Source organism: Microcebus murinus, chromosome 28 (assembly GCF_040939455.1).
Source record: "Microcebus murinus isolate Inina chromosome 28, M.murinus_Inina_mat1.0, whole genome shotgun sequence".
NCBI classification, from domain to species: domain Eukaryota; kingdom Metazoa; phylum Chordata; class Mammalia; order Primates; family Cheirogaleidae; genus Microcebus; species Microcebus murinus.
In genome coordinates, this window is record NC_134131.1 from 1,210,486 (window position 1) to 1,237,139 (window position 26,654).

Here is a 26,654-nt window from a genome sequence, read left to right on the forward strand (position 1 = left end):
TTCGCCCTGGGCATCTGGGCTTTGGTTTCCTCACTGGGAAACTCCACCCACCCCTTCACCTGAGAGCGGGGACAGGCGACTTGGCGTGGAAGGGATGCGGCGGTACGTGGTCAGGCGTGGGAAGCTGCAGCCCGCGCTGTGAGTGTCAGAAACTGTTCTCGTCTCTCCAGCCCACCTTGTGGGGTCCCAGAGTCAGGGCCACGCGGCGACGATCAGGAGCTGAAGTTGCAGGGGGCACCGACCGTCTGCTCTAATTCAGATCCTTCAGGCCACAGAGCCGCTCCGTGACATAGGCGATTATGGGTGCCGTTTGCAGACGGGTGTGCCGGAACCTGAGGGGGCGTGTGGCACACAGCTGGCCAGAGATGGAGCCGGGACTCAGCCTCGCCCAGGGCTGAGCCTAGGAGAGCTGCGGACTGCAGCATAGCAAGGGCTTGGGGCAGGGATTGGAGCCAGGTGGCCCGGCCCCAGCTGTGTGACCTTGGGCACGTTACTGACGCCCTCTGAGCCTCAGTTTGTCGTCTGTAAAATGGGCATAATGACAGTACCTAGCTCATGAAGTTGTGGAGAGAATTAAGTGAGATGTCGGATATATACATATATATGTATATAGTACATACAACGAAGAATTTCTTACCGAGTTAGATGGATGTTTACATACACCCTAGCAAGCCCACTCCCAAGAGAAATAAAGATGTGTGTCCACTAAGGGACCTGTGTGTAAAAATTCCAGCAGCTTTATTCGTGATCACCAAAACCTGGAAACACCCCTGGCGGATGGACGAACACGTTGCCGTGTTAGTGTGATCGAACGCCGCTCCGCCGTGGGGAGGGAACAGCTTTTGGGCAAGCAGCAGCATGGGCGAGACTCGAAAACCTCGTGCCGAGTGAAAGAGGCCGGACACGAAAGATACATACTGTATAATTCCGTTTCTAGAACATTCTAGAAAAGGCAAAAATCTATATCGACAGTAGATCAGTGGGAGGGGGGTGGCTGGGCTAAGAGGAGGGACAGATGGCAAAGGGCTCCAGGGAACTTTCTGGGAAGATGAAACTGTTCTGTATCTTCTGGTGGAGGTGGATGCGTGTGTCAGGATTCATCAGGCTGTAGGTTTAAAGGGGGTGAATTTTATTTTATAATTTAAAAAAAAAATCCTGATATTTCAACAAATAGAGCCAGAGGCAGAGTAAGTGTTAGGTTTGCTTATTGTTACCATTGCCATTGTCGTCATTCACGAAGGTTTTCCTTTCTGGCCGTCCGTGTCCCTGCCCCACGTGGCGGCGCCTGGTGCCTGCGCTCTGCTCAGGGGGTGCCCGCTCGGAGGAGGCCGGCCGGGGCGCGGGGTGCAGACAGGCAGGAGGCTGCGGGCAGGGCCCTTGGCCCCGTCCCTCCCACGGATCCTGCGGCGCTCCGAGACACGTTAGCAAGAAAGATGCCACAAGAAATAAAGTTTGTTATGAATTATTCTACTTGGGGCTAATTATAGGCACAGAGGAGAGGATTATTTACAGAGACAGGAGGCGGGGGAGGCGGCGGGAGAGGGGCCTGGAGGCCTGGAGCCGGGGAGGGCTGGACAGGGGTAAGCAGATGGGGCCTCGGATGGGGGTGGGGGAAGCGCTGCTAAAATAAAAGCTGCGGCTGAACTCGGGTCTGGGACCAGTGTCTCAGATCAGAGGCCCTGGCCTTGCCTGATTCCCCAAGACAGAGCTGCAGAGAGCATTTGGGGGACCCCACGGGCCACTAGGACTCTCTTGGCGGGGTGCCGGGCAGCCGTGGGCTCCCCAACTGCTGGAATCCCAGGGTGCTAGCGCCCGGCCTCATGCTGTCCTCCGGGCTTTTCTGGTGCCCGACCTGTGTCGGGAAGGAGAGGCTAGGGGAGGTTTCTTTCCACCCCCAACTGGTGGGCGGGAGCAGGTTGGTGGGGGAGGGGCCGGGGCTGGCGCGCAGCCAGCTGTGGCTCAGGTGAGCGTGGGCCCTGCATGACCTTGGCTTCTGGTTATTCAATAGGAGGTGGGCAACCAATGTTCCATGTGAAACTTCCTGGTCTTTAAATGTTGGTTTAAAACCTATAAACCACAGCTAGGGGCCTGCGGACCAGGAGCTGCACCCTCTGAAAGCCGGCCTGGCCGCCTGCTCTTCCAGCTGGAACAGAGGCCCCCGCAGGGCGATGGCTCAGCCCGTTGCCCCGAAACCCATCCTGCTTGCACAGAATCACAGCAGCCAGGCCTCGTGCCAGTCGCAGACTCCCTGCCCAGTGCTCTCTGCAGGCAGCAGCTGTTACACCCTCGGGCCTGCGGCGTGGCGGGTCGGAGCCCCCTCTGTCTGCCCGAAGAGCCCACCTTCCCAGAGGGCACCGATCCTGCCCTCCCCCGAGAGCGAGCAGCAGGCCAAGGCTCTTCCCGTTGTTTATGCCTGGCTGCACCGCCATCTACTCATGCAACCAGGCGGGAGATGAGGAGAGTCATCTTCTGCTCCCGCCCTCGCCCTGCCTCCCTCCCAGCCAGGGTGATCACACCCTCCCTGCCCTGCCCCCAAGACACTGCTCACAGCCATTCCCCTTTCCAGCGGGCTGTTCCAGGCCAGCCAGCCCCTCTCCTCCTGTGGCGACAGCCCCCCAACAACGACACAGCAGCCGGCTGGCTCTAGGAAGCTCTCCCGTGTCCCATCCGCCCTGCTCCAGCCTCCCACCCGCCCTGCTTCCCCGTGCTCGGTGTCCTGGCACCAATCCAAAGCTGCTCTAACCCAACCCATGCTGCCACCAGACATGTCCTGCCTCCCATGCTTTGCTTATGCTGTTCACCAGCCCGGAATGCCCTTCCCCGCCACCCTCCCGGCCCCTGCCTGTGCCCCAGGCGCCGAGGCAGGGCTTATATAATGATACTCTGGTCCTGCCGGTTGCCCCTGCGGGCCGGGGAGCAGCCCCAGACCCTCTGCTGCCGTGGGCTGGGCGCCTGGCACCGCAGGCCCTCCGGGAATGGACCCATCCCTTGCTCCAGAGGCACGTGCCGGGGACTGCGGTGGCCAGGCCCTGTTCCACGTGGACACAGCAGGGCCTCTGCCCCTGGAGCCTCCCGACCGTTCCAGGCAGGCAGACAACGGAGAGGCAGGGAAGCCACAGAGGGCAAACGCCCGAGCGCGAGGGGCTGTTGACAGGGAAGGCTCTTTGAGGACGAGGATGATGAGGAGTGAGCTTCGGCACCAGTAGGAACAGCATTCCTGGCCGAAGGAACAGCAGTAGGAAGGCCCTAAGGCAGGACCAAGCTTGGCATGCAGGAGAGCAGATGCAGGGCTGGGTGCTGGCTGCCGAGTTAAAGGGACAGAGGCCCAGGACATCCAAAGGGACAGGAGACAAATGGGGACAAGCCACGTTCTGCAGGTTTCCGGTGGAACGGTGGCAATGCTGGTCAATGCCGGCGGGGACGCCCTGCACGCTGGGCGGGCAGGCTCTGTCCCGAGATCGAGCTGGAGCCCCACATTCTCCCCGGGGAGGACCGAGCAGAACAGAGGGACGGGAGGGAGGCGGATCCCAACACAGCCCTGAAGGCTGGTGCCAGGAGCCGCTCTGGAGCTAGAGACTAGAGACGGGGCCTTTCGGTAAATGGAGAGGAGTTTCAGCAGCGAGGGGAGGGGACGCCAGAAGTGAGCAGGGAGGGGAAAGAGAAAAAGGACCCAGACTGGCAGGGACGAGAGGACCTTCTCCAGGAAGCCCTCCCAGATGCCCCAGGTCAGGCCCCCAGTTTGGTGCTCATGCACCAGAGCTTCTCTGGCCAAGCTCTGACCGTGGGCTGTGACCTTGGGCTTGCCACTGTGACGGCCTGGCCAGTGTTTGTCTCCCACAAGTGGGTGGGCTCCAGAGAGGGGCCAGACCTGGCCTTGCCCTGCACGGTGAATCCGAGCTGCCGCCCAGGGCCTGGCTCGCCGGCGGTGGGAGAGGCTGAGACCAGGGGGAGCCAGCACGGACCCGGCAGGGAGACCTGGAGGGAGCTGGGGCTGCCGGGTGGCGGATCGGCCCGGAAGGAGGTCATGCCGACCTTGAAGTGTGCCAGCCTGTGGGCTGGAGCACGTCTCAGCAGGGGGGACTGCTCGGAGCAGGATGGGCTGGCGCTGCACACATGCTCTGTCCTCCCTGAGCTTCCGCAGGGAGCACCAAGCCTGGAAAAAACGAGAGAGTCCGTGCCCCTCCCTTCCCCCCACACCCCTCCCAGTCCACCCGTGCCGCTCTGACGGCGCTGCCCACATTCCACTCGGGGGCAGATGAAGGTGCCTCTCGGGTGGTGACTTGAAGTCCGGCTCCCCCTGACCCTGCGCCCTGGGCAGACCTGGGCCTGGGGGGTCTTCGCTGGATGAAGGGCTGCTTGTGGGGGGGCTGCCCCAGTGCCCTCCCCTGGGATGGGTGTCTGAGACGGGGGCACGGTGGCCTCAGGGACTGACAGGCTGTCCCCACAGGTCCAGCCGGCAGAGCAGGGCTTGTGGCCGGCTCCCTGACCCCCAGCCCCGAGCTGGGAACAGCTGCCGAGCGCCCCAGGCTGCCGAGGTGGGGGGCCCTCGGCATCCTCTCCCTTCCCTCAATTCATTAAGACCTGTAAATTTTCCCATTAATATACTTAAAGTTCGTTTTAAGGGGAACAAGCGCGGAGATAATTGATAATAAACCCTCAGTTAATGCCCTCGGTTTACTGTACGTGATTTATATCTGCTGATAGCGTCTCTCACTCCCAGTAACCCAATTAGCTGCCGCGATAACAGCAGTTCAATCAGCCCGATACCAACTTTTATATATTCCAGCCCGATACCCATAAATATGCGGAGACTCTCTAGGCCCACTGTATTTCTTTTTCTATTCAGATTTAAATATTCATGCAATTATTAGTGATTTATTAAGAGCTAATGACCCCTTCAAGAAGCTGTAAATCTTAACCCACGGAGGCCCTGCCCTCCCCTCCTCCTCTGCCCCTCCCCCTTTACCCTCCCCCCCCCAAGCCAACAGGCTGCTCTTCCTCAGCCCTGGTGACATCACAGCTTCCCTGTGTTTCCATGGAAATGGCTGGCAGGTGAGGCAGAGGCCAAGCCTTGGAGGTCAGGCCCAGGAAGGGGCTGGGCTTCTGGAAGGCAGAGGCTCCTGCCGCCTCCCCCCCACCAGACCCGAGAACAAGAGGACTGCGGAGGCCACCCATGGGCCTCCAGTGGCCTCCACGCTGCAGCCTCCTCCGAGCTGTTTTCCAGGACCCCCTCCCCCATCCCAGCATCGGCGCCCCGCCCCCGCCTGCATGAGTCTCTGCCCAGCCCTTTAGGGCCCTTGGGGAGGGGGGCGCCCCCTCCTCTCTCCCTGGCCACCTGCCCCGCGTCTCTTTCTAAGGCGCTCCCCCCTGCTGGCGTCAGGACGGAGGGGTGCAGGGATCCCGGGCCTGGCATTCAAGGCCCAGACAGGGCAGCGCTCACCCCCCGGCTGCACAGAGGCCTGGGCCACCTCTCCGTCCCCCGTGTTCTTCCAAGACCTCAGAGCCCATTAGAGGGGCAGGAAAGATAATGAACAGACGAGGAAAACATGAAATCAATACCAGGAGAGAAAAGTACGGCTGCCATTAAGCGAAATAAACAAGCTGGTAATTATTTGGACAGTGGGTAATTAAAACGGGGTGAGGGCTCATTACTGTCTCATCAGGGGTGTGATGGGCGCGGCCAGACACCCTCTTCCCGCCTGGTCTCCCTCCCACCCAGATTTGGGGCAGGAAGGAGAGTGTCTGGGGTGGGGGGTCTCCTCCGTGGCATCCCCCAGCCCCAACCTGCCTGGGCCTCTGTCCCCAGCAGTGTCTGCTGCCGGCTCACCCTGGGCCAGGATCTGAGGCCCAGACCACGGGCGGGCGAGACACGGCCCTGGCCTGTGGTCCTGCCCCTCCTCACCAGCCCCGCGCCCGCCTGCCCCCATCCCTCCTGGCCCTCTGGCTTCTGAAAGGGCAGTGCCCGCAGGCCACAGCTGAGGTGGTCACTGGTGCTGACAGTTGAGTCCCAGCCCCCTGGGTTGAGGGACAGAGGGCCCCTCCAGCCCCCGGGGGCGCTGTGATGAGGAGGGGTCCCAGGAGTGGCGGGGTGCGGTCAGGAAGGGCAGGGCAGAGGGGAGACGGGCAGAGCAAGAGCAGGGCCACAGCGTGGGCAGAGTCAGAGCCCCTGCCCTGCTGAGACCCCGGTTGGCAGAAGGGACCTTTCTCGGTGTCCAGTCTAGCCTCGGCCTGCCAACTTGTTTGGCCCACACGGTGTTTAAAATGTTTAAATTGGTTGTCAACATTTTAAAATGGGAGATTTCACATAAAAATGGATTCTCAGCTTCTCTTGAAAGAGAAGAAGCCGTGCACCTGTTGGCTGGCCCACCTGAGGGATGGTGGTCAGGGGGGACCGAGCCCACCCTGGGAGGGACGCCGTGTCCCTCTCCACTCCTCCCAGCCCCCACCCCTTCTTGGGCCACAGAGGGGTGGCTTGTCTGAGTCACCGGGCGATGGAGGCTCAGTGGGGCTGGAGGCCCAGGACTCGCCTGGGCCAGTGGCTGACAGTGGCAGAGGTGACAGTGATGCCCTGCCGCCCACTTTCGGAGTTTGCAGCGAATGGGGGAGACGGTTCAACTCAGCCTCTGCCCCTGCCCCCAGCTCGCCCGCCCCTGAGAAGAGCTGGCCTGACCCGCTGGGCACACCTGAGGGCGCACGGGCTGGAGGAGGCAGCTGCCTGCACAGCCAGCCCACGGCCCCCAGACGTGCTCTCTGCATGGGAGGTGGAGAAGCCAGCCGCACAGCCCCCACCCTGCCAGCCCCCACCCCTGCCAGCCCCCACCCCTGCCAGCCCCCACCCCTGCCAGCCCCCCTACCCCTGCCAGCCCCCCCACCCCTGCCAGCCCCCCACCCTGACAGCCTCCATCCCTGCCAGCCCCCATCTCTGCCAGCCCCCCATTCCTGCCAGCCCCCCATTCCTGCCAGCCCCCCATCCCTGCCAGCCCCCCACCCCTGCCAGCCCCCCACCCGTGCCAGCCCCTCACCCCTGTCAGCCCCCCCACCCCTGCCAGCCCCCCCACCCCTGCCAGCCCCCATCCCTGCCAGCCCCCCACCCCTGCCAGCCCCCCAACCCCTGCCACTCCCCCCACCCCTGCCAGCCCCCACCCCTGCCAGCCCCCACCCCTGCCCTCCTGGCGGATGCAGCATCTTGAATTTTGAATCAGCTGGGCGGGGTGCATTGGAAGTGGGGGTGCCCTGCAGGTTTAGGGGAAAATGGGGGTGAGAGCCCCAGTTTCAGTTAGTGGACGTGGCTGAGCTGGGGCAGGGTGTGGGCTGGTGACCAGGGAGGAGGCCGCCATCAGCTGTGTGGGGGCGGAAGGGGACCGGCCTCTCCCTGCGGTCGGTGGGAACCATCGCAGGGGCTCGGAGTACTAGATCAGATTTCCTTCCTAGAAATAATGTCACGGGGACACAGCAGAGGCTGGCACCAAAGACAGGAGGCAGTCCAGGGAAGGTTCGTGTCGGGGGCAGGAAGTGGAGCAGGGCTGGTGAGTCGGGCAGCCCTGAGGCAGGGGAGGAGGAGGCCCGGCCAGACTTAGCCCTGAGGACAGTGGGCAGTGGGGCCTGTGCCCATGAACGCCGGAGGACCTGGCAGGGAAGCCTGGCTCTGAGAGGCTGTGCAGCCAGGACTTCCCAGGGGGCCGGGGGCCCTCGATCACTCCGTCAGGCAGGGACCCAAGTCCATTTGGGGCACTGCTATATTGGGCAGTGCCAAGCACATTGCATTCAGCAAGTATTTACTAAATGCATGTGCCCTGGTTATGAGCATGGGGCCTTGCAGAGCCAGCCACCTGGGTAGGAATCCATCACTCACCACTTATTTGCCTCTGCCTCAGTTTCCTCACTGGTAAGCTGGAGGTTAAAAAACAGTTCTTTTGCCTTCTAGAATTATCGTGAAGGTTAAATAAGAAAACCCACGTAGAGTTAGCCGTTCCTGGCCTTGCGTGACAGTGCGTGTGTGCACATGTGTGCGCGGTGGCTTCGGGTGTGGGCGGTGACCCCTATGTCTCTGTGCTCTGGTCTCCAGCCTGCTCACCCCAAGTTGCTGCCACTCCGGGACAGCCCCTGGCCCAGGCTCTAGCCGGGCTCCCATTAAACCAGTGAGATATGAAATGCCACCATATCCAGGACAGGGTCTTTAATTAAATTAATTGCCAGCAACATTGTAAAAATGCTGATGAGATCATAAACGGCTCATAGGCAATGCCGTCCATCATCCCTGCGGACCTGCCAGGGGTCGCACTTGGGGTGGGGGTGGGGGTGGCCACCAGGGAGCTCTGTGCACCCCAGCCCCCAAGCGAGGGGTGCAGGGGTCCTCAGGAGAAGGGGAAGGGAGCACGGAGGAGGGAGGGAGGGGATGAGCTGCTCAGAGAGGTGGCAGCTCTGATCCCTGCCCCAGCTGGGCGGCTGGCTCTGTGTGCCTGGCTGGGGAGCAGGGCGTGTCTAGGTGCATTTGTGGAACAGCTGGGCCATTCTCACTGCGCCTGTGTGTGCCAGGGAAGGACTCGGATGGAACGGGGAGGGGGCCTCGGGAGCTGGCTCAGCGGGGAGGGGGGTCATCCTCTGGTCCACGGGCAGGTGGGTAACCCTCGATCCGTGGGCAATCTGACAACCTGGCCCAGCTCTGCCGCCAATCACTGTGTGTCCTTGAGCAAGTCCTAACCCTCTCTGACCCCGTTTCCTCTTAGGAGGACAGGAGGACCCCCGCCCTGCCCACCCGCCTCCCTCTGTTCCCAGCGCCCACCCGGCCACCCTCCCTTGGCCTGTCACCTTGCAGGGAGCTGCGCCAAGAATTCTTTGTGTCTCTTTCAGCGGGGGGCCTCCACGGGCCCTGGTGGGGCGCAGAGCCTGCGTCCTGCACCTGCCCCTGCCAGGCGAGAGGCGGGGGAGCCCACAGACACACACACGCCACCACCGAGACCAGACACGCCACAGGAACACAGCCACCAGCACAGATGCCGAAGCGGGAAAACGCCTTCCTCCTCTCGTTCTCCCTGGGCCGTGCGACCACGCAATCACCCTGGATTGCATTCTATTTAATTGCAGCTTATTAAATTCTAACCAGCCAATTATCAGCCACAATTACAGCTTAATTCAGGGACACAATAGCTATTTTATCGTTTGTTAATCAAATGCTTATTTAGACCTCAGCTTTATTAACCATTTCCCTGGCCAGAGGCAAGGCCCCTCAGCAGGCAGGGGGCCCCCGGGGGCCTGTCCTTGTCACAGCAGCACCCCCTGTGCTTGCCAAGTCCTCTCTGCTGGGGGGTTTGGGGACCCCCCAGCGATGGCAGAGGTGTCTCCCCAGGTGGTGGAGGGCCAGGGTTGTCAGCTCTGCGTTCAGCACAGACCGGCAAGCTCCCACCCTGTGCCGGGTGCCCAGACCACGGCAGACGGGGTCCCTGGTGTCCGCACTCACTTTAGGGAAGAGCAAAGGAGCACACAAGCAGGGTGGCCTCAGGTGGCGGCGGGTGGCACGAGGAACATAGCCTGACGGGGCGGGGGCCGGGAGGGGCCTCCTGGACACAGTGGCTGCTGGGGCGTGTCCCAGAGGAGCTGACCTGCGGGCCAGAGGGGAGCGGCCGCGGAGGGTCGGGGGCAGCACGCGGCAGGCGGGAGGGAGAGCAGGTGCAAAGGCCCTGTGGGCGACGCGCGTGGACAGCTGGGAAAAACAGGGGCCGTGGCGGGCGGGCAGACACTGGCCCCGGCTGTTTGGCCAAAGCCCCTCTGCCCTGTGTGGGCTGCACGACTTGAGGCAGGTCCTGAGCCCCACGTCCCCTGTGTGCGAAGCAAGGGGCAGTAGGAGGGACCAGGTGGCCGGCCTGGTCTGCGGGCAGCTGGCGGGTGAGGGCGCTGCACCTGCGCTCGGGGTGGCCGTCCTCCCAGCAGGGCAGCGGTGCCGCCCTTGCCCTGCCCCACTCTGCTCTTCGTGGCTCAGCCCGTCTGCGTGTCCTCCCTGTGAGGGCTGCGTCTGTCCTTGTGGCCAGGCCCCTGGAGCCCACTGGGGAAGAGGTGACTTTCCTCCCATCTTGGGGAGGTGGCTGCTGCTGCTGTGACACCTTCGTGCACAGTTACCATGGAAACTGGAGCACTGCGCATGCATGTCTGAGTGCAGGTCAGAGGAGCAGCCCTCCCTCCGAGGGGCTGTCACCCCCATGCCGGTCACCTGTGTCCTCCCCGAGGATTGCCAGCCCCTGTGCCCACCCCGTTCCCACTGGCACGCACTGGCTGTGGGCCTGGGCGCAGGCCCGTCCCTCCCTTGCAGGGGGCCCTTGCTATTGGGAGTGACCTCCGGGGAGACGGAATCGCTGTAGGGGAAGACAGCTGGCACTCCTGGCCCGCCTCACCTTGGTAGGGCCGGCACTAGTTGCCCATGTCACGGATGAGGAAGATGAGGCTCTGGAGACAGGCAGTTTGCGCAGGGTCTGCAGCAGGGTCAAATGAGGTCTGGGCGGCCGGGCGCGCTGGCTCACGCCTGTAGCCCTAGCACTCTGGGAGGCCGAGGCCGGTGGATCGCTCAAGGTCAGGAGTTCGAAACCAGTCTGAGCAAGAGCGAGACCCCGTCTCTACTAAAAAAAAAAAATAATAATAATAGAAATTAATTGGCCAACTAAAAATATACATAGAAAAAATTAGCCGGGCATGGTGGCGCATGCCTGTAGCCCCAGCTACTCGGGAGGCTGGGGCAGGAGGATCGCTTGAGCCCAGGAGTTGGAGGTTGCTGTGAGCTAGGCTGACGCCACGGCACTCACTCTAGCCGGGGCAACGGAGTGAGACTCTGTCTCAAAAAAAAAAAAATGAGGGCTGGGAAGCAGCCGGAGAGAGGCAGTGCAGAGACCGGTTCCGGTCTGGCCGTGGAAGAATGCTGGGGCGTGCCCCACACAGACCCGGCAGGCTCGTACCTATCTCCCCGTGTGCCCGTGCCCCCCAGATCTGTAGTCTCGGGCAGGGCAGGGGGTCTGGGACTCCCACCCAGGTCGCTGGACTTGCAGTCCCCACCCGCACCAGGCCAGGGACCCCCCTCTGACCGAGCACGGAATGTGTCCCTGCTGTCAGGGCTTCCTGGTGAGGGGCCCTCGTCACAGAATCGTCTAAAAGTTACTCTCGCGCGGCCGTCACAGGGGGCAGGGCGCAGACGAATCCCGTGCCCCTGCCCCCTACCGGGCCTGGCGGGGTCACTGCCCCGCCTGCCTGCCCCCAGGGTCCCGCCCGGGCTCTGAGGAAGGCCGTTCCCTCCCCGTCCACTCAGCCGATTCACGGATCTCTGGGACGGTGAGCAGAGCCGGCTCCTGGCCAGGCTTGCGCTTGTGTCCCCCACTTCCGGCCCGTCCTTGTCCTGTTCCCAGGAACAGTGTGCGCCGTTCACTGCGCAGACACGCTCTGGGCACTGGCCGTGTGTGACAGCCTGGCCAGGCTCTGGGGACAGGTGGGGACACCAGTACTTCGTCCCTGCCCTCAAGGCACAGGCGGTTTACCTGGCAGACAGACTCACAAATGCTGACAACATGACGTTCCGAGGGCCGAGGTGAGCTCGCTCAGGGGCGGTGGGAGCTCAGAGGAGGTGCGGCCAGCTCCCCCTGGGGTCCAGGAAGGCTTCCCGGAGGCGGTGTTGGGACAGGCCCTGAGGGACGAGTAGCACCCACTCCTGCGGCTAGCAGGCGGGCAGGTGCAGCAAGCGGGCGAAAGGATGCTCACTCCACCTGGCTCCAGCCGGAAAAGGGATTCACCGGCTCGTGTGGCTGGGAACCCAGCGCTTCCTCTGCCTTCCAGCCTGCACGATCGATCTCGGGCCTCAGATGCCCCCAGGAGGGGCCAGCCTCCACCCCCTTCCCGGTGGTCTCCATTCTTGATGAACGGCCCCTTCACACTCGTCCTGCAAGACTGGCCCTGCTCTGGGGTGGCCGGGCAGCTCCAGGGCCATGCGTCCCAGGCTCCGAGCCCAGCACAGGGACACCTTCTCTTCCCGACAGCCCAGCCGAGGTCCTGGAACCCCTTCTGTTCCATGTGCTGAGCGGAGCGAGCCCGAGGGCTGGGGAGGGCAGTGTGCCCACACACGGGGCCAGAGATGGGGCCGCCCCCATGGACCGTGTGGCCGGAGCGTGGTAGGGGCTGGGGGAGGCTCTCGTGGAGGAAAACCGGACACGGTTAGGCAGAGTGGGAGGGAGGCAGAGCCTGGAACAGAATGTGCAGAAGCCTTTGAGGAACTGCAGATAGCCAAGGAGCTGCCGAGTGGAGGGAGTCCCTCCAGACCAGTCCCGTAGACACGGCCCGGGTGTGCGGCACAGAGCCCTGTGGCACTCCCCTCCTGCCTGGGCATCCTGTCACCTGTGGAGCTGGGACACCAGGCCCCAGTGGGCCTCCTGGGTGCAGACCTCCATGGAGGGCTGCTGTGGGACTCCCCAGGCAGGCTAGGGGCACCGGCGCCAGGGGGCAGGGGCAGCGCCGGGCTGCTGTGCCCCAGCCCCTCCTGCACCCCGTTCAGACCCAAAACAGTCCCCAGGGAAGTAGGAAAGGGGCCTGCCACCTGCCCTGGCCGCCGTTCCTCCACTGCACACGGAGCTTGGGGTGCAGGCACCCGCCACCCCGAGCATCGGCGGGGAGGGAAGGACGCAGGGAGCCAGGCAGGGGGGCGGGGCTGCTCGTGGGCGAAGCTCTCGCTGCGCTGAGTGAGGCCAGGTGACACCCTGCCCCCACGCCTATCCTGCTCCAAGGGGTGGAGGCCTCTCTCAGTAAGTACGAGTTCATTAATAGCTTGATTAATCACACCTCATATTTTGTGGTGCTTTTAAAAATAAAACATTTGAAAGCATTTTCACACCCACCCTGCTCTGAGTTACACGGGCAGGTCTTGCCCTCCCAGGCTGCAGGTGAGGAAAGAGAGGCAGCGGCAGCACTTATCAGGGTGTGGCTGGGGGCAGCCTGGAGCCAGGACCTTCTCCCTGCCCACCGCTCTGCCCTCTCTGTGGATCTTCCCAGAGACCAAGAGGGAAGGGGCCACCCTTGGGCAGATCTTCTGAAATTCTAGGGAGAAGAAGGCGTGGTTGTTTAGTCACTCAGCAAACACTCGGTCAGCATCCAGGCCAGCCCTGAGCTCCTGCCCCAAGAAAGTTCATGGTCTGACAAAGAAGGCAGTGTGCAAACACACCCTCCTCGGTCCTGAATGTGGCACATGCCCCAGAGGGAGAGGAGGCTCAGAGGACAGAGCAGCAAGTGCTCTGGGGAGTGACAGCGCATAGATCCGGGAAGGCCTCTTGGAGGAGGCGACACCTTTGCTGGCATTTCCCAGGTGGACCGGGCGGGGAAGGTCCACCAGAGTCCGCTCTGCTGGACACGCTCAGCAGACAGAGCTCACGACTCCCCTGTCCCCTCCCGGAGGGCTGAAGGCTTCCTACGGCCCTTGGAGTGAAATCCCGGCTGCTCACTTGCCCCTCCGGGCCCCGAGGCTCCCTGGCTCCCTGGCTCTGGCCTCGTGGCTGTCCCCCAGCACACCTGGCCGCCCCCCGCCCTGGGGCCCCTGCGGTCCCTTCGCCCAGGACTCCTCGCAGCCGGGCCTTGGCGTTCAGGGTGCCGCCCGCACCTCACCTGCCTGGCGCTCCCCCCTCTCGCCCTCTCCCACTCACGCCCTTCCTGAAACCTCGGCCCTCAGCCTGCGTCCGAGCCCTCGTCATTACTAGAAACCCTGGGTCTTGCCTCGCGCTGTGTCGTGTCCGGCTCGGATGCAAGCCCTGCGGGCCGCGCCCATGCCGTGTGCTCGCCCGGTGCCCGGCGCCAGGAACGGTTTCTGGCGCTCAGAATACATTTCAGGGCAGGGCGTGGTGGCTCACGCCTGTAATCCTAGCACTCTGCGAGGCCCAGGCGGGAGGATTGCTCGAGGTCAGGAGTTCGAGACCAGCCTGAGCAAGACCCCCGTCTCTACTATAAATAGAAAGAAATTAATTGGCCAACTAATATATATAGAAAAAAATGAGCCGGGCATGGTGGCACATGCCTGTAGTCTCAGCTACTCGGGAGGCTGAGGCAGGAGGATCGCTTGAGCCCAGGAGATTGAGGTTGCTGTGAGCCAGGCTGACGCCACGGCACTCACTCTAGCCTGGGCAACAAAGTGAGACTCTGTCTCAAAAAAAAAAAAAAAAGAATACATTCCAGGTCACGGGAGAGGGTGGCATCTGTCCAGCCTCAGCTCTGGCCAAGGGTCCCTACTCAGGGGTCTCTTGTCTCCTGTTGCCGTAGGCCCTGGGGCCTCATCTGTTTCCCTGCCTTTGTTGTTTTTTTTTTTGGGGGGAGGGACAGCGTCTCACCCGGTTGCCCTGAGTATAGTGCCGTGGCGTCAGCCTCGCTCACAGCAACTTCCAACTCCTGTTTAAGCGATCCTCCTGCCTCAGCCTCCCAGAGTGCTAGGATTACAGGCGTGAGCCACCGCAACCAGCCTGTTTCCCCCCCCCTTTTTTCTTTGTATCTGCCACCCCATTTAGACCCCAGCCTCCCTCCGTGCACACATGAGCCCCTCCTCCCTCCTCGCTGTGCCTGAGAAGACGCCAGGTGAGCCGGGCTAGGGCTGCCCCGGCAGGCTGACTCTGGGCAGCAGACCTGGGCAACCAGTGCCCTCCCGGGAGAGGCAGGGCCGCCCGGCCAGCCGCGGGCACACTGCCAGCGGGCTCCCACTTCGAGGCCTGTGCCTCTGCGCTGCGCTGCCTGCTCGCCTGGTGACCGTGCGTCCTGCCCCGGCAGGTGCCTGCCATGCCTGTCACTCAAGCCCCGCAGCCCGTCCTGAGAGGCATCCCAGCCCGGCCCTGGACCCTAAGCAGCTTGCGCTGGAGGGCAGGTCAGGGCTGGGCGGCCTGGGGTGGGGACAGAAGCCTCAGCCGCCACTTGCTTCTCCCGTGACACACGCTGCAGCACCGGCGGCGAGGAGGGGCCCGGGGAGCGTGAAATGGCGTGCGTGGCTTTCTGGAAGAGGGAGTGAGGGGAGCACTCTCTCCAGGGGGAGCACTCTCTCCAGGGGGAGCACTCTCTCCAGAGGGAGCATCCTTGGAGCTGGGCCCTGGCAAAAAGGACGGAAAGTGCTGGCCAAGGAGGAAGGTGTTCCAGACAGACCTAGAGGCGAGAAGTTGGAGCCCAGGAGGGCTCCGTGGCTGCTTCCTCGCAAGAGGACTGGAGAGTTGACCGGGGCCAGAGCGGAAGGCCCAGCGGCGCCAGCCAAAGGCACTTACTTAGCCCTGTCCTGAGACACTCACGGGAGCCAGGTGGGCAGTGGAAATAGAAGAAGCAGGTGCAGGGTGATCAGTAGGGAGTGGTGGGGACTGCGGCAAACTAGAGCGCTCTTGTGCCCTGTTCAAAGGATCATAGGTTTCATCTCTTCTCTCCGAAGGAAATATTAAAAAAAAGAAAGAAAAAAATCATAGGTCATTTGGCTCTGAGCATGCACTGCTTGGTGTTGTCTTTGGTAACCAAGGACAGGATTCATGTAAAAGAGAAAGGAAGCTCACTGTAGCGGCCTGCGACGTGGAGGGAGAGGCTGACCCCCATGCTGTGCCTTAATGCAGGCAAGAGGCCCGGCTGGGACGCTGGGTTGGGGCTGGCGGATCTTGGGTGCTGAGCACAGGGTGCAGGCCCCATAGCGAGCTCTGCGGGCGGAGGCAGGGGAGCCGGCTCTGACTGCCCGGCGGCTTCCCTAGCCCCTGGGGGACGTCCTGCAGGGCGTGAATCTACCCCACCCGTGGCCTCAGAGTGTCCTTGCCAGAGGGCCAGCTGCAGCCCACGGGGTGCCCTCTGGGCCCCCCCGGGAACTGCCTCCCGGGTGGGGGTAGGGGGAGGCCACACCGCACTGCGCGACAGAGACCTGGAGAAGTGAGCTATGCCCCTTATTGGTCACAGTACATTTACTTTTCATTAGCAGTTAAATGCAGACATGAGGGATTGCGCCGGGTTCTGCGGGCGGCTGGGAGCTGCGCCTGGCTGCTGACCGGTGGGGAGCCGGGGCCCGCACCGCTCGCCCTCGCCCCAGCCGGGCCCGACCCCGCGCCTGGGCCAAGGGGCTCAGGCTCGAGGGACGGCGTGGAGCCTCTGCCCAGGAAGGGACGGGCCCGGAATCTGCCACCAGGGGCTCTCGGTGACACCGGCCCCCACCCCACTCCCCTCGCAGGGCCCTGCTCCGATGTCCGGCGTGGCTGGCGTCCTCATTGCCAGCCGGCCCGGGACTGTGGAGGGCCCACCAGCACCCAGCCTGCACCCAGACCCCAGAGCCTGCCCTTCCCAGCCCCCCCAGTTTCCATCCTGCTCCCCGACTGAGGGAAGCCTGCCCTGGCCCGACAACACAGACAGCCGGGCCCAGCGCTGCTCTGCCAGAGTCGGCCCAGGCCAGGGCAGGCGGGGGCCGCGAGGGAGGGAGGAGCACAGGGCTGGCGGCCTGCCCTGCCCGACACTGGCCCAGTCCTCCTTGGGGGCCCGGGCCACGGGGCTGCAGGTTCCCGCCGGGGAGGTGTCCAGAAGTTCCCTCCCCTGCCCGTACCCCCTTCCAAGCCAGGCCCTCGCAGGGCGCTGGTGGCCCCTGGGGGTGGTCCGGGCGGAGCGGGTCTGGGCGACCTTCATTTTCTCAGCTGCAAGGAGGACGCCACGTGGGGACGGAGGCGTCTGCTGCAGAGCTGCAGGGACACGCAGGGGCAGCTGCCCACGGAAGGTCACAAGCGGGAGAAAGACACGCTGGGGAGAGACCAAAGTGGGATCGGGCGGCAGGAGAGGAGGCAGGGAGGCCGGGGCGCGGCAGGGGGAGGAGAGGCAGGTGCCCGGAGCAGGCTGCCCCGCCTCACCGGGGGCAAACAGCGCCCTGCCGGTCAGAGCTGCCCCCCACGGCACAGCTGCCGCCCCTCAGCCTGGCCGGCCTCCCTGCCACCATCGCGGAGGCCAGGCGCCTGCCAGCTCTGTGCCTCAGTTTCCTTACCGCCCCCACCCCTGAAGAGGTCGCTGCTGAGGCGAGAGCTGTGACCCTTTGCATGGCGAGCGCAGAACCACCCGTGCCAGGTGCCGCGGGCTCTTTCCTTTCATGCTCACAACGGCCCTGAGCGCTGGGCACCGGCTCCCCTTTCTGCAGGTGAGCGAACAGGCTCCAGGCAGGTGGACTTGCCTGAAGCCACCCCCGGCCCGTGGCCTCCCTCAGGCGTCCCCAGCTCAGCCCCCCACCCCCTGCGCCTGCGCTAAAGGACCCGTGTGGACACGCACCCCCTCGACCACCATCGCAGCTGCCGGGTGGGGGCGGGCGCCCGCCGGGGGCCAGGTGCAGGCCCAAGGAACCAGGCCTCCTGTCTGAAGCCCCTGGCAGTCTTGGACTCCCCCGTGGGGCAGATGTGACCTCCGTTTCACAGGGGACAAGGCCGTAACTCCCCAAGGTCACCTCTAAGGAGAAGCAGGATGGGGCTGGAGATCCAGAGAGGTTTTTCCCTCTTTGCGCCCAGAGGCCCCATTGCCCTGCGTGTGGTCAGTGCGGGGGAGGCCAGGCCCCACGGGGGCCTGTTTGGGGGACAGCTAGGAGGGGCCCCCCACTCCCACCCACCCCGCCTTCTCAGGGTCCTGCCGGTTGGGCCAAGGGTCGGACGAGTGCTCTGGGCGCTTTCTCCCCACCGATGCCTCAGAGCCAACTACCTGTGCAATTAGCAACAAATGACTTGTGCGATAGTTGTGGTTTCCAGTTAAAACCAGGAGGCCGGGCTCACGCCTCTAATCCTAGCACTGTAGGAGGCCGAGGCGGGCGGATTGCTCGAGGTCAGGAGTTCGAAACCAGCCTGAGCAAGAGTGAGACCCCGTCTCTACTATAAATAGAAAGAAATTAATTGGCCAACTGATATATATAGAAAAAACGAGCCGGGCATGGTGGCGCATGCCTGTAGTCCCAGCTACTCGGGAGGCTGAGGCAGGAGGATCGCCTGAGCCCAGGAGTTTGAGGTTGCTGTGAGCGAGGCTGACGCCACGGCACTCACTCTAGCCTGGGCAACAAAGCGAGACTCTGTCTCCAAAAAAAACCAGAAGGAAACCTGCATTCAGGTCTCCTTGAAGGAGTGGGAGGGCCAGGCCCTCAGGCTCTGCTGGCTCCCCCTGCCTGCGCCCACCCAGCGCGGATCTCTGAGCGCTTACCGCGTGGGGGCCGGGCCGGGGCCACGGGAAGCATCTGTGGCCAGAGCCCTTGCCCCTCTGCCCGGCCGGAGCCTGAGCTCCTCCCAGGGTGGTCGGGCCTCGCATAGCTGCTGTGTGGAAGGCTCCCTCGGTGCCGGTACCGGGACTTCTGCCCCAGCCCCGGTCCTCTGGCCGCAGTGCGCAGGCCCCCCCCCTCCCCCCGGCATTACAGAGGAGGACAGGGCCTCTGGAGGGCGTTCAGTGCTGGGCTGCCCAGCCGGGACGTGGAACAGCCTGGACTCACGCCCTCCCGTCGGCCAGCCCCAGCGGGGAGGGCCTGCTCAGCCGCCCTCTGCCCTGCAGGTGCCCAGCAGAGTGCCACGGTGGCCAACCCGGTGCCCGGCGCCAGCCCCGACCTGCTTCCCCACTTCCTGGTGGAGCCCGGGGACGTGTACATCGTCAAGAACAAGCCGGTGCTGCTGGTGTGCAAGGCCACGCCGGCCACGCAGATCTTCTTCAAGTGCAACGGGGAGTGGGTGCGCCAGGTGGACCACGTGATCGAGCGCAGCACGGACGGGAGCAGCGGTGAGGCGGGCCGGGCGCCAGGCGGGGGCGGCCGGGGAGAGTGGGTCTCAGCCGGCCCGGAGGGGCCTGCGGTCATCCCGGGCTGCACATTCGTGAGCATGATGGGCCCAGCTCTGTGCCCACCACCCCGTGTCACCAGGCGAGCAGGGTTCCCACACCTGGGACCCGTGTGCATGCTGGGACGCCTTCCTCGGGGTGACCGCTTTGGTGGGGGAAGGAGAGGGAAGCCCCCCCCTTCCAAAAGAGTGCCCCAGGGTCTCACGGCGAGAGGTGGCAAGAGGGGCAGGTCCCCACAGCTGCATCCGAGAGTGGGGTGGGCAGGGCCGGGGGCAGCCTGGCAAGAGGTGCCAGCCAAGAAGGGGGGGCGGGTAGTGGGTCCCAGGTTGCCGCAGACGTCACGTCCAGGGGCTGTGTTCTCCGCGCACCCGCCCGTCCATCCGTGCACCCACTCCCGTGCTAGGACGCAGGCTCACGGAGGGCTGGGGAGCCCCCGGCAAGAGGGAACCAGGTGGGGGCCGCCCGGGGGAGGGGACGCGTAAGCGCCGTCAGGGAGAGAAGTGGGGAGCCACCCGGGCAGGGGACTGCCACAAGCTAAGGCCTGGAGGCAGAAGGCCTCCGTGCTGGCCAGGGGTCACGTGGGAGTGTGGGCTGTGCGAGAGACTGAAGGGATGTCACTGTCTTATGAGATTTTGGGCTCCAGGGTGACATGGCCAGAGCTGTAGTGACACTCAGGGGCCGGTGTGGGTGCTGATAGAGGGGCAGACCCAGGGACACTGAGGCAAGGGAACATAGGAGACTCGGCTGAGGGGTGTGGGCAGGGCCAGGGGCAGAGGACAGACCCAAAAGGACCCCCTTCCGTGGGACACCACATTCTCCACCCCATCCTGGCCTCAGGCTGCAGGTGGGCAACGGGGACATGGCAGAGAGGCCTTGCTTGGGTCCCACCACTGCCCAAGCACAGGTGGCGGAGAGAGAGGCGGAGCTGGCGGCAGCCTGTCCTCTCCTGCTCGCCAATCCAGCTCGCTGCCTCCCCTCCGAGGTGCTGCGGGGAGCACCCCGCACACAGCGAGCCCCCAGACTTAGTCCTGAGCCCCTTCCCACCTTGGCCAGCCCACACACACACGACACAAACCCTGTGGGGTGCAGCCCGTGCGGGACACACGGGCCACTGCTGTGAGGCCGAGTCACAGTGCAGCTGGGGACAGTCGGCAGCACCCAGGACTCAGACCGATGCCAAGGGCAGGCAGGGGACCTGGGGCCAGAGGGGCAGCCCATGCTGCCAGGTAGGAGGGCCCGGGGGTGGCCCAGGGAGGATTCCCAGGGGAGGAGTGACAACCAAGCTCAGGTCCTACAACCACCTGGAAAGAGCATGCCCCAGGCTGGTGGAAGGGACGGCGGCGATGCACAGAGCAGCACGGGTGGCCAGGTCTGAGGCGGGAGAGAGGGCCTGGGGCTGGGCAGCGGTGGCCAGGAGACTGCAGCACGGGCCACCAGTGGCTGTGACACCAGAGAAGGCTGCGGCCACACTCGCACTGTGGGAGGCTCGTGCTGGGCAGAGGACAGCTGGAGCAGGGCGAGGCCCCGGCCAGGGAGAGCCACTCGGAAGCTCCAGTGGCGATCTGCATTAACGCTCAAGAGCCCTGCATTTAGGCAGCTTGTGATCTAGTCCCCGGAACCCACTTGTCATTTTACAGACAAGACCGAGGCCTTGGCTCTGACTTGTCCATGGCCCCAAAAGGGCTCAGCCAGGTCTTCTGGGCCTACAAGGTCACCCCCCGTCCTTCCCTACCAGACCTGCAGGGGCCAGTGTCCCCTGAGGGTCAGCTCAGCCGGCAGAGGGTCCCCGGAGGGCTTTGCTCTCTCACCTGACTGGGCAGGGCAGGGCAGCGTTAAGCCCCACGGTGTCCTGGGGGAGTGTCTGCTCCAGAGCCTCAGGCAAGTCCCCTCCCCTCCCTGGGCTCAGCCTCTTCACCTGTGAAATGGCGATGAGGAGAGCGCCCTCAAGGTTGCTGGAGCCCAGCTCGAGGCCCTTCTTTCCTCCCCACCCCACGTAAGTTCTGCTCTGGGAGGTCCCCCAGGAAAGGACAGGTGAAGGGGAAGCTGCAGCCAGAGAGCTGTTTTCCTGCAGCCTTGAGAACCTTCTAGAAGGCTCCAGGCCAGCACATACACACTGAGAGCCCCCAAACCTCTGACAGGCTCCCGTGGGCTTGTCCTGTTCCAGCCAGGCAGAAAGCAGAGCTTGGGGCACGTAGCACCTGTAACCACCAGATGCTCTCCTGCCCTGAGCGCCCACCCTGAGGCCTCCTGTGGTTGGAACATCTGAACATCTGAATTGTCATTGATCTCATCAGTGTCTCAGCCCAAAGCCATTGAGTGCTTCGAGGCAAGGAGGAAGACTTCCCCTACTAGCCTACAAGCAGGTAGCACAGTGGTGGTGCCATGAGCATACCCAGACCAAAGACCCTGGCCAGATGCATTCCGCGGCCGGGCAGGCATGACGGGTGGGCGTCCACCCACATCTGCTGCCCCCCACCTTGGGTGTGGGGCTGGGGGTACTGGGCAGACGCCCCGGGAGAGAATGCCCGTCTCCCCCCACCTGCCTCAGTCCTCATCCGGAAGGCCCGGGGAAGGGGGCCAAAGCCTGAAAATGCTAGAACCTGGACCTACTGATGCTATAAAAAAGCTGAAATTTGCAAAACTGAGCATTGGAGTCCAGTCTGGGGGTATAATTTATTTTGTGTTAACCAAACAGATTGGTTATTAGAAGCATATTGCTGAGAAGGTGAGATCCTAAGTCCCAGCTTGGCCTCGGGGGGCCCCCAGCCAACCCTGCACCTCCCAGGGACACTCGGCAGCCCACGTTCACACACAGACATACGCCCCGGCCAGCCCGCCTGGGTCCCTCCCCAAGGGTGGCACCTGCTCACGTTACAGGGTGGACAGAGACACGGCTGTACCTGACGCTGCTCCCCGGAGCCAGGCTGCTTAGTGACCTGCAGGGGAGGAGGGCACAGCCCTGCACATCAAAGACCTTGGTCCCCCACCTCAGCCCTGGCCCTCCCGGAGCTTGGGGCTCAAGGGCACCCTTCCCAAGGCGCCAGCTGTCTGGAGCTGGGACATCGAGGACAAACTTGGTCCTCATTCATGGCAGCGGGAGGGAGAAGAGGAGGCGGCAGGGCAGAAGGGGAGGGAGAACGAAGGGAGAGAGAGGAGGGAACACGTACATTCACTACGAGCTCCCCAGGCTGAGCCGCCTGGGTGACTGTGAGGTCCCTGCAGGAGGGGAGGAGCTATCAATGGGCCCGTCCCCCAGGAGAGAAAAAGTACCCGGTTCAGAATGTTCCAGAGGTCTCCTACCCCTAACCCCAGGGGCAGAGAGGAGGAAGAGGGTGAAAGGACTCCTTGTCAGACGTCCTAAAACTCCCCGTGCTTGACAGGTAGCTGGTGCCCGGGCCCTGCCCCTCCCCCACCCCCACCCCCAGAGCGTGCCATCCGCTGGCTTAGAGGACAGGCCCCTGGCGCTAGGACGGAGGGGCGTGGCCCGGCCACAGTGATCTCAGCCCGAGGCGACCCCCCCCCCACCGGCTCCTGTGTGAGCTGGCCAGGGGCAGCAGCCAGCGATGGGGAAACGTGGGGACCCAGCGTGAGAAGCCAGAGACTTGTGCGGCTCTGGGCAGGGGTTGGGGAAAGACACGGCAGAGAAATTAAGAGGGAGAACGGCCGCCCAGCCAGCCGCAGGCCCACTGTCCTCCCGCAATGCAGCCCCTAATTGAATTTTGCTGTTAACAATGGAAACACGTCGGCAGTGGCCTCTCTCCCTCTCTCTCTGATAAGCCAATGACCCGAGGGAAATTGGGGTCGGGAGGAGGAGAAATTGGAAACAAACAGTCTTTTCTCACTCCTGGGGTGGGAGGAGGGCTGGCCTCCCGCTCCTGGCCGGGTCTCTGGGGCTGGGATTGGCAGAAGGGGGGGGGGGTTCCAGCCTGCAGAGTCCCTGGCCACGTCCCCTTTCTTGGCCATCCCCTGTCCCTCTCCCAAAGTTCCTCCCTGCCTAGTGACCACAGAGCCCCGGGCACACTGTGGATTCCGACAGCCCTGGGCACCTCTCTCCTCATCCACAGGTGGGGACAGCACTGCCCAGGGGACGGGACTGAGTACGAGAACAGCCTGGCATGTGGGAAACCCTTGCTAAGTCCCCGGGGGTCTATTATCATACTGCATAATCGCTGTAATTACATTGTTAATGACTGTTATTATATTATCACATGTCAGGATCTACCTGCCAACCCTCCAGAGAGGTGGGCCAGAGCCCTCCCCCCCTCTTTTACCCACAGAGGCCCTAGAACTCAGTCTGTCCCTCGGACCTCTTCTCCCTGGAATCTTTGAAGGTTGCCCCTGAGCCCAAAGCTCTGTCAGCAGCCCCTTTAGGGACACTTCCGCAAGTGACTCTGGGGAGTCAGGTCTGCAGCAACAAAGTGCCATTAACGGAAGTTCTACAAAACCCCACTCCTGGCTGGGCGTGGTGGCTCACGCCTGTAATCCTAGCACTCTGGGAGGCCAAGATGGGTGGATTGCTCAGGGTCAGGAGTTCAGAACCAGCCTGAGCGAGACCCCGTCTCTACTATAAAAAGAAAAAAAAATAGAAAGAAATTAATTGGCCAACTAATATATATAGAAAAAATGAGCCGGGCATGGTGGCGCATGCCTGTAGTCCCAGCTACTTGGGAGGCTGAGGCAGGAGGATCGCTTGAGCCCAGGAATTGGAGGTTGCCGTGAGCTAGGCTGACGCCAGGGCACTCACTCTAGCCTGGGCAACAAATCGAGACTCTGTCTCAAAAAAAAACAAAAAAAACCCTCCTAAGCTTCAGGAGGTAGAAACGGCGCACCCCCTTTAGCCACCCCAGAGTTCTCTCCGGGCTGAGGATTGCCCCCCAGAGTCCACTGTCCTGCCAAGCAGAGAGAGTGGCGGAGGGTGGGGCAGGGACCCCACACACCCGGGAGGCTCAGAGGGGCCCTGGCGCCCCGGCTACCTGCCCCTCCTGCCCCCAGGGCTGCCGGCCATGGAAGTCCGAATCAATGTCTCGAGGCAGCAGGTGGAGAAGGTGTTCGGGCTGGAGGAGTACTGGTGCCAGTGTGTGGCGTGGAGCTCCTCGGGCACCACCAAGAGTCAGAAGGCCTACATCCGCATTGCCTGTGAGTCCGGGCCCGGGCCCTGCAGGTGGGGCGGCTGAGGGGTCACCAGGAGAGGGCAGCAGGCTTCCTGGGGCAGGTGTCCAGTCAGAAGCCTCACAGCCCTGCCTTGTGGGTGGAGAAGGTACCTGTGGACGCAGCCCCCCGGCCATCCCCCGTGCCCCTGGGCACCTGTCACTCCCTCTGGTGCCATGGGTCATGCCCCCGCAGGGCTGAGGGACAGAGCAGGCCAGGTGAGCTGGTGGGAGGCACTCAGGTGGGAGGACGTTCTCGTTCCTCTTCCAGATTTGCGCAAGAACTTCGAGCAGGAGCCGCTGGCCAGGGAGGTGTCCCTGGAGCAGGGCCTCGTGCTGCCCTGCCGGCCCCCAGAGGGCATCCCCCCGGCAGAGGTGAGGAGCAACTTCGGGGCACGTTCCGCAGGTGGGCGGGGCTCCCGGGGCTCCGGTCCCGTCTGCCCAGGTGCCCATGCTGGGCAGGGCCGGCACAGGCTGGTGGTACAGTGGCATGCTCCCACCCCAGGTGGAGTGGCTCCGGAACGAGGACCTGGTGGACCCGGCCCTGGACCCCAACGTGTACATCACGCGGGAGCACAGCCTGGTGGTGCGACAGGCCCGCCTGGCGGACACGGCCAACTACACCTGCGTGGCCAAGAACATCGTGGCCCGCCGCCGCAGCGCCTCTGCCGCTGTCGTCGTCTACGGTGGGCCCCGGGCTCTGGCGGTGGACGGAGGGGCTCCCCGGTCATGGGGAGGGGGCACCAAGGCGCCCCTGGGCTGTGGCGTGTGGCTGGCTGGCGGGGTGGAGAGAGTTGCGGAGCCCGGGGCCAGATGGAGCAGACCATGGCCCGACCGGGCGGGACAGGCACAGGGCTCGAGGGGTGGTGGGGAGCCCAGAGCACACCTGGGCGAAGGGCGGGACAGGTGGGTGGTCCTCTGTGGCCGGGGGCACTGTGCAGATGAGGGAACAGGAGGGGAGTCCAGGACAAGCGACACACCACCCCTGCTCCGAGTCTCGGGGGGAAGTAGAGGCAAGCCGCCCCGGGCACCCCCAGCAGCAGGAGGTGGGTGTGGCGGTGCCGCCCCAGAGAGGCTGGGCTGCGGCGGTGGGGCGAGCAAGGCCTCGCCAGGCTCCTCTCCCCGCCCTGCCGGTGCCCGCCTGCCCGCTCACAGCCCCGTCCCCTGGGCCAGTGCGGCTGAGGACGCCCCCGCTCCCTGACCCCGGCCCTTCTCTGTCCGGCCAGTGAACGGTGGGTGGTCGACGTGGACCGAGTGGTCCGTCTGCAGCGCCAGCTGTGGGCGCGGCTGGCAGAAACGGAGCCGGAGCTGCACCAACCCGGCGCCGCTCAACGGGGGCGCCTTCTGTGAGGGCCAGAATGTCCAGAAAACGGCCTGCGCCACCCTGTGCCCAGGTACCGGCGGCGCTGCCTCCTACATCGTCTCTCACCGCGCCATCTCCGTGCCCCGGCTCATCGCGCCCACCAGCCCGCCCCCCCATGGCTCCATCCCACCGCCCGCCACCAGGGCCAGGCCCGGCCCCAGGCGGGCATCGGGTGCAGTGTGTGTCGGAGTCGGGCTCCGCGTGGAAGCTGAGTCACGGGGTCTGCGTGCGGCACGGCCTGAGGACGGGCGCCCGGGGCCGCAGAGTCTCCCGTGCGGGACAGCCCCGCGGACCAGCTCCGGCCAGGCAGCCCCAGGCGTCATCCGCGGCTCCGGGTCATCGGCATGTGTCACCCAGGCCGGCTGGACGCCAGCGGGGGCGTGCGTCGGCGGGCCTGGCCCTGGTGTTGCGCCCAGGCCCGGTCACCCTGCCGGTCTGGACGCCCAGCAGGGCCACGCCGGCAGGCCGCCTGGTGGGGCTCCCCGGCTGACTGCGCCGTCCCCTCTCTGCCCGTGTCTGTCTGTCTGTCTGTCTGTCTAGTGGACGGCAGCTGGAGCCCGTGGAGCAAGTGGTCGGCCTGTGGGCTCGACTGCACCCACTGGCGGAGCCGGGAGTGCTCCGACCCGGCGCCCCGCAACGGGGGTGAGGAGTGCCAGGGCTCTGAGCTGGACACCCGCAACTGCACCAGCGACCTCTGCGTGCACAGTGAGTCCTCCGCACCCCGGGGCCCTCTGCCGTCGGCCGGGACTGTCCCCCCGCCCAGCCCTGCGGAGGTGGTGCCCAAGGGAGTCACCCTGCCGCGGCTGCACCTTCCCCAGGCTCAGGGACCCTCCTCAGCCCTCACCGGCTTGCGCACGCACCCCACGCGCCCCCGAACACCTGCCCCCAGCGTCACGCCTGCCCTGTCCCCAAGTGCACACGCAGGTCCTGTGGGGACACCCGCTTGTGGGTCCTGTTAATTACAAGGCCATAACTAACAATTAAAGATCTCCGTTGGGTTTTTTTTTTTCTCCTCTAGAACACACCCTCCCCCATTCTTTCAATTAAAAACCTAATTATCTGTGTCAATTCCTTTCTGATGGACATTTCTTCCGTTATGCAAAATCCTTCTAAAATCAATAGTGCTTCCTCCAGGCAGTCAATCACCCCCTCCCTGGCCCTGCCCCAGGCCTGGGGGAGGAGGCTGACACAGGAGAAGGGCCCTGGAATCCGCTCCTGGCCTAGAATCTGACCGGGAAGCACATCCCAGGAGCCTAGCCCAGCCCCAGTTGCCCTGGTCCCCAGAAAAGCAGGTGGCAGGTTCCGTGTAGCAGGCAGGCCGGGGAAGTAGCGCACTCCTTCCGTTCTCCTGGCAGCAGCCT

At 63.9% G+C, this 26,654-nt stretch overlaps 1 protein-coding gene across 2 annotated transcripts in view; it reads left to right on the forward strand.

Moving 5' to 3' along the window:
* UNC5A (unc-5 netrin receptor A) overlaps positions 1-26,654 on the forward strand; it is a 59,859-nt gene that overhangs the window by 26,265 nt on the left and 6,940 nt on the right. Inside the window, exons 2-7 of one of the 2 annotated variants that reach the window (XM_075998405.1) lie at positions 18,505-18,726; positions 23,776-23,919; positions 24,202-24,305; positions 24,436-24,616; positions 25,157-25,324; positions 25,834-25,998. In XM_075998405.1, coding sequence (XP_075854520.1) covers positions 18,505-18,726; positions 23,776-23,919; positions 24,202-24,305; positions 24,436-24,616; positions 25,157-25,324; positions 25,834-25,998 — 984 coding nt within the window. The remainder of the gene's footprint in view (positions 1-18,504; positions 18,727-23,775; positions 23,920-24,201; positions 24,306-24,435; positions 24,617-25,156; positions 25,325-25,833; positions 25,999-26,654) is intronic. The other variant, XM_075998406.1, reaches the window with a different exon arrangement.